Source organism: Nanorana parkeri, unplaced genomic scaffold (genome assembly GCF_000935625.1).
Source record: "Nanorana parkeri isolate BGI_ZX_2015 unplaced genomic scaffold, ASM93562v1 scaffold129, whole genome shotgun sequence".
In the NCBI taxonomy this organism is placed as follows: Eukaryota; Metazoa; Chordata; class Amphibia; order Anura; family Dicroglossidae; genus Nanorana; species Nanorana parkeri.
This window is the reverse complement of record NW_017306397.1, coordinates 924,289-936,996: the sequence shown is the minus strand read 5'-3', so window position 1 is coordinate 936,996 and position 12,708 is coordinate 924,289. Positions and strand designations below refer to the sequence as shown.

Below are 12,708 nucleotides of genomic sequence, written 5' to 3'. Positions count from 1 at the left end.
CATTGCCTCAAGGAATCATGATGGGCTCTAGCAATTACTTCCAAGAGCTACAGCTGCATCCTGGGTACATTCAGAATTGTGCCAGGATTCTAAAATTAGTTGTTATATGTAGTAAAGAAATATGAAGTATTATAGCAAATCACATAAATAATGTGTTTGCATCAAAAGCTCACGTCACTCTCAAGGCCTTTATTTAACAGGCCATAAATAAAGTGCTAATTGATGTAACCCAATGTAACCAACCATTCACAGATAACCTGCTCTAAATTAATTAAAGATGGATTCTGGTTGACATGGAATACTCCATGTTGAAATAAGTTACAGTTTTCAGCATCAACATGTTGCACACATACAATATGTTGTTAATAAATGAACTTTCTTCCTACTACAAAGATTGATTGGCCTAGGTCCTAAAATGTATTTTGTATAGCTGTGTCTAGCTTGTTCAAGAATTAGGATTATAGTGCAAAATCAAACACGTGAAGCTCACCTGGAAAGATTGTCTATCCGCAATCCATACTGGGTCTCAGTGTCTTTCTTTCCAATTTTTATGGTAAACTCCTTATCAACCAAAAGAACAAAGGAAATAGCACCAGTGTCTGTCTTCATGTACAAAAGGAAAGAGTCCTTCACAACCAGCCACCTGGAGAATACAAATAAGCTATTTACAATCTCACTGCTAACTGGCTAGATAAAAATCTCACAAAACAAAGCAAAATATTAAAATGTTATGAAAGGCAACTTTGAGCATTTTCATGTTGTGGATGTAAATTGGGTACTGATGTAAACCATGGCAGTCAGAATAAAGATCACACCACCACCATAACACAAGAAAGACACACACACACACTTTATTGACTTATGTCTTTATTCAACCTCAAATACTATGTAACTATGTAACTTATAATACCTTTTTGACCATCGGTAGCAAACACTTCCTTGTCCGCAGCAATTTAAGCCTGGAATTCTGTGACCTCCAGATCTCTTCTGGATCATGCCTTCTCTAAAGAACAGAATTAGGGATGTAAGCATCTGCTAGATCAAATCATTGTAAACGATCATATGTAAACAGCATGGCCCAAAACACAAATAAGATCTTGCACTGTTTTTATTGTTTTGTTCTTTACCCCGATGAAGCATCAAGGATGGTCTGTCTTCGCCTCCTAGAATTTTATTTTATAATGCTTTATGTGCATGAACTGAATAGCATACTAAGGTTACTCTACATTACGTTATCAATTATGGAACCCTTATTGCAAATTAAGGGTATAACTGACTAGGGACCCAAGATAAGATATCAGTATTAGGGATGAACTAATCCATTTGCACAAATCAGAAGTTACAGTAAATTTGACTGATTTACTTTGGGCTTAAGTTCTCTGGAATGTAGAATGTTTTACTAGCACCAAAATTTGTTCAAATAAACAGGTAAAGTGCCATTTACTAACCTACTCCCCCTCTTGCAGAGTACACAGAGAGCACCTACAAACACAAAGCCCAAACTCCAATGTGGAGAACATGTGCTATCACTATCCTAGCAAGGAAATACTACAGTTCTCCCTATTACGAATTTTTCCCCCAGTTTTTTGTGGTAAAATTAGGTACCTCGGCTTATATTCGGGACGGCTTATACTCGAGTATATACAGTATACTCCTTTCATTTAAGGTTGCTGTCACAAGGTATGGAAATTCTGAAACCATAAGCCTTAAAAGCAGGATCCTTTAGGTTGCATTCACACCAAAATCAGAGCCAAAACTCTGGTGTGAATGGGGCGCAAGAGCAGATTTTCTATTTTTCCTACATCTGTGATCCTACACCACAAGTCAAGTGCATTTATAAAATGTCAGTGATCTGCGAGTTGTATTCTTATAGAGAACCTGTTAGGATAGAAATACTTAAGGGTGCAGTGTCATCCTTCCTGATTCTGGCTTCAATGCTAAGTCACCAATATGAAACCAGCCTGTAGGATGGCAGGTCAAAATTCTCAGACTTTGCTGGATGCGTTATTATTCCAGGTCAAAAGTAAAAGTTTACCAGCACGCTCATCAGCCAAAAAATACACTATTAAGGTTAAAAACAAAGGTTTTAGTTGTACAACCTTTGCAAAATATTAAAAGCCACACTGCCTCATCAAGGCCCCTCTGAATAGTGTAGGAACTCTATTCTATGAGAGCCTCCATCTTGCAGCAAATATCGCTAAGGATGAATTGGGTGTAGGTTTGCCAGTAGGCAGCCCAAACTCCTTAAAGGCATTATTCCAGGTCAGTGACATACTAGGTTCCCATATTTTAATCTACACAGGCCTACTTTAGCCAAGGGTATCTTATTACATTAAATATGCTGAAACAGACTTGTTTACACTGACCCTCAGACAGTCGTGGAATATATAGGGGAACAGCAAGTAAAATATGGCTCTGTCAGTGTTACAAAGCTACGTTCTCCTTAGACAGCACAAGCTACTTTCAGACTAAGGATTGCCTGAAAGTGAATGGACCTGTGAGTGGGGTGGCGGTACATGTGGCCATTTGTCAGCTGTCAGATTGTTCTGACCTTTAAAAGAGAACTATGGGATAACCTTTTTATTCCATAATGCTCTTTAGAATTGCCCGCTATATGCTGAGAGCGCCGCAGCCAGGACAATACAGTTGAGATCCATCCCGCTGGTTAGAGCAGAGGGAGGGAATTACCGTGGGGAGCAGCGACTGACAGTCACCCCTCTGCAGGGAGATGATTGGGAAGTGAGCGAGCGGCGGCATGTTTTCGCCCCACTTCCTGATCAATAGAGCTGACCTGTGACAGTTGCAGTATCACACGTCGGCTCTAACTATGGGGTAATTCACTCACCCCATAGTTCTCCTTTAAATGTGCTCTTTATACATATGCAAATAGGAGGTGCCAGAAGCACTTTATGGGATGTCATATAATAAATTACAGTTTCAAAGTTTCCCAGATGAACTTAATTTGTTTAATATACGCACACTTGTATGCAAATAGTTGTACGCATAAATAAAACGTGCATTTTTAACATTGCAATAGAAAGGACAGCAGTCTTTTGCAATGACTTTAGTGGGTTGTGTAAATACTGATCAAATGCTCTCTCCAATCCCAAGTGAAAATCTTCAAGAAATGTTCCCCCACTTCCATGGAAAAAGCAACAATGTTTTATAAAAATATCTGTATAAACTAATCATAGGAACTTACATGCCCTTGGGTCCAAGATCATGGATGAAAGACAGCTGATTCACATCAATGAATTCTCTCTGGGAATTAAAAAGAAATGCTTTCCAAACTGTATTTTCTTCAGAGTAACAAAACTATACAGAAAATTATATTAAATACACTGTCACCATTATATTCAGTGAGATTCACACGGGTTTTAAATCTCAGCCTTGGTTGCCTGTGGGAGATATTTACTAACATTTTCACCTCACACCTCTGAAGACTAAAGGTGTCAAACAGCCATTTTGTTGAAGACTAACAGTAAGTGAGCAGAAAACATTCATATGCCATTAGGAGTTTATTGATCCAACTAGTACTGGGCGCACTCTGACCTAATAAGAAAGTCTATTCCTTTAATGCCATTTGAAGCTATTCCGAAAATGAGTGTATGAATGGCGCGGAATTAAAACTATGCACTCATAAAAAAATGATTATTCTTCAGAACACTCTTCAAGCAGTCTTCACAGTGCTGTGCGTGCCAATGGTGCCATTTACACACACACACACACACACACACACACACACACACACACACACACAGAGGACAGTACAGTCCAATCATCCACCAAACATCACCTTAGGCTGGCCATACACTGCTCTATTTTTCTCGTTCAACCCGTGGGCTCAAAGAGAAAAAGAGCAGATTCCTCCATTAACACTGCCAGTGTGTCGATCGAGGAATCCCGCTGCTTGCATTGTATTCTGACAACGGCCATTGGCTGCTCTCAGAATACCCAAACAGAGCGGGCTCTGATGGTACGATGATTTTTCGGCCAGCTCCTTTGATCACCTTTTCCTTACAGGCCGGCCGAAATTCGCAGTGAATGGGTGTCAGATTGCCCATAGCATGGAATGCTTCAGGCATTCTCTGAAAACACATATTAGGGATGTGGGTGTGTTATTATACTTTAGTCTGTTTAAGCTTTAGAATCGGAATATAGGTGCTTCATAGCAGAACCACGATGCGCAAATAAATGTATTTAAACAAATGCAAGCATGTCTAATATAAACCAATAAGGAAAATAATAGCATTGTAACAGCTATAAATCTTTTCGTTTCAGACAAGGGAGTTCTGGATTCCTTAGAACACTATGAATAGTTTTTGCACGTACTTTACCATCCAAGAAAAGAATGCTATTAATACTAGAAAACCAATAAGGAGTACTTATTTATGTAGTGTTTATGAACGATATTTGGACATTCCAGAACCTACTTTACAGCAACTTTTACTCATAAGACAGAGCCTGAGGATATTTACAAACTCAATTTGTGCTGCACAGCAGATGTTGAATTACAAATTATAGGAGCGTTCTGATTGCTGATGCCACAGTTTGCTCCAGAAGTAGAATTTATTAAATACATTTATGGAAATTAGCTCATAAATTCCAAACAGACTTCTGCCCGGTGATGTTCATTCTTTTATCTGGCAGGTTTGACATTTATTGCATTCTACACCTAGATTTGCCCTTTCATAGCAAACTGCAAACACTTGAAGACTGATGGGAGACTGACAAATCCTTGGCAGGAAGACGCACTTCATACAGTAAGGCGAAATCATGATTGCTACCCTGATGATGACTTTTATAGAGTGCAACTTGCAGCTCTAAAGCCAGTGTAGATTTCTACCAGTATGACAGTTTTAATAGCGAAATATTGATAACATGGTAAACATAAATGTAAGCTGTATGTAAAACTGTTTAAGCTGGGAAACCATTGAAATTAACCAATTTTTTTTACTTACTGTTGCATGATAATTTCTATACATTGGCATCTTTAATAGTGCGGTTACATAGTCTTCAAGTTGTTTCTGTAATAGAAAATGTAAAACATCTTCTATGAGCCTAGAATACCAGAATTGAATGATGGCTTTAGATAGATGTATCTTTATCAGGAAGAGAAAGGGCTTACACTACAAAAGGTCACAAAGAAATGATGCAATATTTTACAAATGTATATTTTGTAAGTATGACATACTCCAATATAGATTATTCCTCTTCAGTATTCTGTAGTTGAACATGCCCCCCTCCTCCACACACTCTATGCTGACATATTCTGCAGCACTTTGCAGAGTAGATAGAGCTAGCCCCTGCCCACAAAGAAATTACAATGTAACTTCCCTATCCCACTCATATTTTGGTGCTTGTATAGTCAAATACAATTTACAGAAGACTTCAGAAACAAACTAAATTTCATGTCCCTGCTGGCATATGATCCTATCACTCTCAATGCTGCAAGGCAAGAACACAAACCAACTAATTATGCTACCCTCAAAAACCAATGCAACCAACATGAACAACAAACGCTGACCACCACCAATAATATATATATATATTATTAAATAATCTTGTCATAAAAGAAAATACTTAAATACTTAAAATATATACAAGGGGCACGGACTGCCCTGCAAGGAATGTACCAAGACACCCCCTGTATAAACTGTGTAACGTGGGTAATGTGGAATTTAAGAAAATCAGTTCCAAAGACTGCTAATGTCCAGGCTGGGCATCTTGTTGTCTCCAAACTGTTTCACTGTAAAGCTGGCCACACGTTTGATTGTCCTTTAGATCTACCAATAACCATGTAGTGGGAGAACCTACCCAAAGGATACAAATTAAATGCGTGGTTCGCATACTACATATTTGTTGGTAAATCTTAATCTAAGATTGCACAGAGACTGTACTATCAAATTGCGATGTGTGTAGCTAGTTTGACAGGAAGACATTGGACAGAACAGAATCATGTGATAAGAAGCTGCATATTTACAGAGAAGCACCTATTAGACGCAGGGACGTGCGGTCAGGGGAGGCAGAGCCTCACCTAGAATTATGGAGGAAAAAGCTGTCTGCTTTATATCTGAAGCTGACAGCATTTTCTCCATTCAGATCGGCAAATCCTCCCCATGGACGGAGCGCCTCAGCAGTGAGGAGCAAGTGAGGGACAGGGAGGCTCCTCCCTGTCTCCTCCGTTAATCCTTTACACCAGCTTGGGGATGGGTTGGGGCGGGCTTTCGTCCGGGGGGGGGCGGAGCTGGAAAATGCCTCACCCGGAGCAAGAGGTACCGCATTTCACTGATTGGACGTCTGCAGAACAATGTGGCTGCATAAACTACAACAAACAAACTAGCATAAGTGCACATCAGTGCTCTGGTGGCCAGTGCAGACGCGCATGCCAGTTCAGTGGCAGAGAGTGAAGAAATGCATGTTGGTGCAGTGGTGAAAGGTGAAGAAGTGCTCGTTAGTGAAGAAATGATTATCAGTGCAGCAGTGGAGAAGGTGGTTGAGTGTGACAGTGCAGTGGCAGTGAGTGAAGAGGTGCATATGGGTGCAGTGGCAGAGAGTAAGAGCATGTGCGTCGGTGCAGTGGCAGACAGTGAGGTAGAGCACGTCGATACAGTGGTGGAGAGTGAAGTGCACATCAATGCAGCAGTGGACAGTGAAAAAAGTGTACATCGGTGCAGTAGTGGAGAGTAAGGAAGGGCATGATGGTGCAGTGTTGGAGTGTGTGTGAGGGGATGACAACAGCAAAAGAAAACCACTCCTCCCTGAATGACTGCCAATTTCTTTTGTATTTTAGGATTCTTCACAGTATCACACAAATGTGAAAAAAAGAAAGTCTGCATTTTAGAGTTAAATAAAAGGCAGCTTTAAGGAAAATATGTCTTCTCACAAAGTCCACAGTTTTAGAAATAGCTGTGAGCTTGAGATAAAATTACCCTTCTGCTTGAAGCTTGCTCCTCTCTGACAATCTCAGCATTCCGAGGGAGATTTGGCATGGACCCAACATCTCCTTTTCTTATAGTCTGTCTTCTTACTGTGTGACTGTAAATAAAAACTATTAGCCTCAGCCATGGTCAAGAGATTCAAATCATAGAGCTGAGCCAATGAGGACATTACCTCCTAGTGGGAATAGGGATGCGGATGAAAGCTTTATATCGTAGGAGTTCTCTGTGGAGATCCTGAAAGTGCTTATATTTCCTCTTGACTTGCCACGTGAATTCCCCATGAGTTAGCTCAATCGTGTAAATGTTCATAACTGAAGTCTGAAACAAAATGGCAATAAACAAGACATTACTGAAAAGTAATTTCTGAATTACTTTTTACAGGAAATGCTAATGAAAAGAGCAGGATGAGGAAAGTAGAGCAAAACACTATTAATATATAACAATGATTTCAAGAAAGGAGATTGTCTGACAGAATTCTCTCTGCAGCACTTAGCAACAAACCAGATTTCCTAATTCCCAGCATGCATTGGAGAAAAAAAAAAGGTGAAACCAGACTGGTTATGGGCAATTGAACTTCCGAAATGGGGACTTGATCAGAACATAACAGGAAAAGCAAATCCCATCCCATGGTAACACATGGAGTGTTAAAACAATGCAGTAACAACTGCATGAAAAAAACAATGCAGTAACAACTTGTCCAGGAATGCACCAATTGCGCTCTGATGAAGGGGCAGGGCCCCAAAATATGGCAAGGGAGATACTCATTATCCAGGCTGAAATCCTGATCCCTACTTAGTGCTTTAGATTCTTAGACAAGTTATTTTCCTATAGCTCATTCAACATTACAATCTATGCGTATACCTTTCCTTCTGCTGGCTTTGCAGTGAGTGAGTTCAACACCTGCTGATATGACCTCAAATGCGCTGAGGGTTGCCTTCCCTTGTAATATGTTGGGGGAGTCAATGATGGAGAAAGATGTGGTAGATCATAGACTCCATAATAGCATGCAATGTGAAGCCGCAGTTTCTAAAGCAAGCAAAATACTTTCTTGTATTATACGGGGTCTAGACTCCAGAGATAGAGACATAATCCTGCCCCTGTACAAAGCATTCGTAAGACCTATCATATACAAGTACAATTGTAGCCACATTGCATTTATTAAAGGTGATTTATCTGCACTATCCAGTGTGCGATGTTCTTTCTTTTACCTTCAGTTACATGGCCTTTGGCTATACATTATACAGTGTATGCAGAAATGAGCAGTCCTGTCTAGGTACCAGTGAAGCTTGGTACATTTGAAGATTCGATCAACCTTAATTGTATTTTTTGTGGAAAGCAATCATTATTTAAACCGCCTCAGAAACATAACATTCTATCATTAAAATTACTGTTACATTAAACCAGGGGTAGCCAAACTCTGACCCTCCAGCTGTGGTGGAAGTACAAATCCCATGAGGCATTGCAAGATTCTCACAGCCACAGACATGACTCCTGGAGAGAGATGCATCATGAGATTTGTAGTTCCACAACAGCTGGAGGGCCGGAGTTTGGCTACCCCTGCATTAAGCAATCCTATTGTTACATGTGTGGCCATGAACAGATGGCTAGAAGTTAAACAAATATTGGGCTGGAGTTGGGCTTTGATGCAAATTTCATGAAGCATCCAAAAGTATTCATTGGATTCAGTCGCATAGTCAACTTGCACAGGCAGGTATCCATCTCCTATTTTATTTCATTACCGCCGTGTACACATTTTGCTATACAAATTCAATACATGATCTTTTTATTAATTTGTACTTTCAGTATTACTCACATGGTAACCAGTCTCAGTAACTGAGACATTGTCATAATAATGAAAAAGCAGTGAAGCTTCTAAAAAGGATAAAATCAAAAAAGGGATCTGAAGTATCTTATAATGGCAGGCAAGTAATACAAGGAAGTTGGGAGAACTCATTTGATTAAAGTTGAAAACTGTACTTAGTAGTGACACAACCTAAAAAGCACATTCAAAGCCACATATGCTTTTACATTAGCCCCAATATCCTACCTCCCACTATTTGTAGGAATCACCCAGTTCCTATCCTCAGCTCTTCTTTTCTTGCGGCTGCTTTCAGATTACGTGAACGGAGCCTGTAACATATTGGCTGCATGTTCCGTTCAGCTAAAGACTTTCCAACTGTCTCCTGATTGAGGGATGCCAGCCGGAAGAGTGTCGGAAGCAGCACCCACTGTGCAAAGTTCAGCCGTTTCATGATGAAGCGACTGAAATTCGTATAGTATATGGCCAGCTTAAAAGAGTAGACAGAACAAAAAACAATAACAAATGGAAACAATAATTGCAATTAGTAAAGAGCCAACGATGATTGCACTGGATTATTACACTTTCATACTGCTGTGTGCTTTATTAAGTATTAATAGTTCTCACCTTTGATGAAGATGAAGACGCAAAACGTTCTACCTCTAGAACCCTGACTTTTATAGGACATCCTGGCAAGTATGTTGGGAGATCAGGTTCTTTAAACCCCTTTGTGTTATAAATAGCAGAGAAAGGAAGCCAGACACCTACGGAGAAAAAGTGATTTTAAAAAAAAAAAGCAAATGAAAGTACTAATGCTGATAAATCACTGCCATCAGGAAGCCCTTAAACACATCTGCATATCTGAAGCTGGGAGCACGAATACTGCTTCTTTGCTAATGTACTCCAGTGACCCAAAGTCAGCATATAGTGGGTTATTGCTCGCTATATGCTGACAGCGCAGAGCTGAACTTCAGCTGGGAAGGATCGTGACAATATTGTCGGGATCCCCACACTGCCTGATTGAAAGCTAGCTCTGCCTCTCCAGAGTCAGCTATGCCTGCCACCTCCTGTCTGTCCCTCCAATGAGTGTTGGAGGAACGGAGAGGGGGGAAACCCATGCAGAGGTGACCATTAGCTGAGCGATTAATGGTTACATAATCTCTCACCTCTCTGTAGATCGAGCTGGCGTGTGACAGCTTCAGTGTCCTATGCCAGCTCAAAGTATTGGGAATAGGGATGCACCGATATATCGGCCGCCGAAACATATCGGCCGAAAATGGCAATTTTGGCATAATGCCGAAAGTGCAATTTTCTGGCCGATACAGCAGTGCATCCATTCGTTCTCTCCTCCCCGCTGGGCGCTGCTCTATGGCCCAGCAGGGAGGAGAGAAAGTGTCATATGGCACCCGAGCGCTGCAGGAGGACAGCGCTGTGACCGGCCGGCATTTCTCCTCCACAACGCTCAGCCTCCTGTCACAGATCGGCAGAGCGGTGTGTGGGCGGAGACAGCCCACACTGTCACAGCAGGGTTTTATAAAAAAACTAAATAAAAATAAAATATTTGAAAAAATTTGAAAAAGTTAAAATAAAAATCATTTTTTGTTTCGGCCTGACTTTTTTTATTTTGGTTTGGTTTCGGTTTTGAAATTTTCATTTCGGTGCACCTCTAATTGGGAACGTATATTTTACTCTCCCAATACTTCAAGCACCGCCCATTTAATTTTAGCTCCTGGCGACCACATGGATAGTGTTTTTTTTCAATCCAAAATCATCACAACTTTTTCATGCATTGTTGTCTTTCCCTGTGAGTTACTTCTCCACATAATATATCCAAAATAAGACTGCTTCATTTTAGTTATCTGGGCTTTCTTAATAGGTTGAGTTTGATTTGTTGAAGGATCCATTTTTTTGCTTTTCTTTTCTGTCTGGGATATTCCTAGATTGCTTCACCAGCACCAAAGTTCAAAGCTTCCATGCTTTTCACATCTTGCTTCCTCATTGCCCAGCTTTTGCATCCATAGAAAGTGGCAGAACATACAATAGCTTGGACAATTCATATTGTGAATGGTCATCTGTAAATGGACATGGGGAGGAGGGGCAAACAGGATGGCTGCTGTATACGAGAGCCGAAAGCCTGCTGTCAGAGCACTTCCCCAGCATTAGTGAAATTTTAAACTATACAGGAAGTGGCATACGCCATCTGAGATTTAAAGTGGCAATAAGCTCAGGAATTAGACCTTAAAAATGCATTTAATTACCCTAACCATTAACAAAACTGTACTTTATTTGTACATTATTCAGCAGTAGATCCTCAAATCACTTCTGACTTGGTGCTGACACCGTCCTTCCTTCTGGAGGGTGGCTACTTTTGTTCCCTGTGTGTGTTGCAAAGTAGCCACTGCCCCAAGCTTGCTCCTGTGATTGTGTCAGGGTTCCACCCTGACTTTACTGGTTTGCAGCTCTGGCGTGGCTGCCATTTTACTCACCTGTTTCCTTCTTTGCCTGAGCAGACTCTGGAACGTTGCTCACTACTCCCGGGCTCCCTCTTATGGTCAGATAGGAGAGCATCATCTGAAAGAGTCAGATGGGAGTTTCCTGTCTCTGAGTGATGATGTCACCCCACTCACTATATATAAACCACTCAGTCCAGTCTGATCTTGTCCTTGCGTGGTCTTCCTGCTAGTGCATTCCTGCTGCGCTGAGTATCCTGATTCTGTGTATGACCCGATCCTGGCTGAAGTTCTCCTCTGGCTCCTGCTCCTGGCTTGTTCCTGACGACGCTGATCTCCATGTTCCTGACCTGGCTTGAACGACTATCCACTCCGGCTCCTGACTTTGGCTTGTTCCGGTTTATGATTCTGCTTGCTCCTGTGGAAACTGTTCTTAATAAATGTTTTAACTAGCACCTTTTGCTTGTCTGGTTTTCATTGTGCTCTGACAGATAGACTTCAATCTCAATACAAATAAGTAAACTAAATGGGAGGTTTGTAGTCCATCATGGGAGTAAGCTTAGAGTGGTGGCTACTTTACAGCAATTCGTCAGAATACACAAGTATTTTGACTAATTACAGCAAGCTTGAATGTCCCTGGACAGACTTTTGGCTTGGTCAACAAACACAGCAGGAGCAGACTCTAGTCACACTGGAGAGCACTTGGATTGTAATGTATTCAAGCAGTGCTTAGGGTAATCAAACGTTGGTACGAACTAATCATCCACTTCACTCTATTAATGATGACAGCTATTTTAAGCACTGCTAAACCTTAAATATGACAGATTAATGTGGTTTTTGTACGATAAGTTGAAACACTTACCGCTTACTTTAGAGTCACTAATGATATCAGCATCTACTTCCTCTCCATCAAAGTGGAGCTCGTTAGTGTCCAGGTTCTCGATTAGGTTGGTCATGTCTGCAGCAATCTTCTGCAGAGCAGATGAATCAATCTTTCGCTCTGGTTTCAGAGACATGATAACACAGGGGCCTAGTGGAAAAACACAAATTACAATATTTAATCAATGATAAATGGAAGGAATTTAGCATGTTTAAGCAGCATCAATGCACCCGCATTAAAAATATACTATGAACCTGAATATCGTGTTAACCATATAATCATTTAAGAGGTTGAACTGGAAACAAATGTGGGACTTAAATAAATGGTGTCTGCAGCATTTGCCTGTCCATCACCTTTTGTATTGATGTTGACTTGGAAGTACTGACCCAGCAATGCATTGGAACACTTTCCAGCACTTGGACTATATGTCACCCTGAGGGCAATCGGAATGTGCTCGCAATGTCTGAGAGTTGCCTATTACTGATTTAGATCTGTTCAAGGATGAAGCATGCAGTTTAATAATCATTTAGATTATATATTATTGATCACCCCACTTTTCAGTTTACCCCCTGCTAAAGGGGTTGTGAGATCCTAAGACGTAATTTTTTTTTCTTTTAGTAGCAAGGGTAACCAAAGAAT

General features: G+C 40.7%; 1 protein-coding gene across 1 annotated transcript in view; it reads right to left on the bottom strand.

The window, feature by feature from the left end:
* PLD1 (phospholipase D1) overlaps window positions 1-12,220 on the bottom strand; it is an 84,889-nt gene extending 72,669 nt beyond the window's left edge. Inside the window, exons 1-8 of the mRNA XM_018553759.1 lie at window positions 12,052-12,220; window positions 9,367-9,503; window positions 7,114-7,259; window positions 6,933-7,038; window positions 4,962-5,027; window positions 3,203-3,261; window positions 911-1,003; window positions 491-643 (exon numbers count right to left, since the gene is read on the bottom strand). Coding sequence (XP_018409261.1) covers window positions 491-643; window positions 911-1,003; window positions 3,203-3,261; window positions 4,962-5,027; window positions 6,933-7,038; window positions 7,114-7,259; window positions 9,367-9,503; window positions 12,052-12,205 — 914 coding nt within the window. The 5' untranslated portion in view covers window positions 12,206-12,220. The remainder of the gene's footprint in view (window positions 1-490; window positions 644-910; window positions 1,004-3,202; window positions 3,262-4,961; window positions 5,028-6,932; window positions 7,039-7,113; window positions 7,260-9,366; window positions 9,504-12,051) is intronic.
* Window positions 12,221-12,708: the final 488 nt, after the last annotated feature.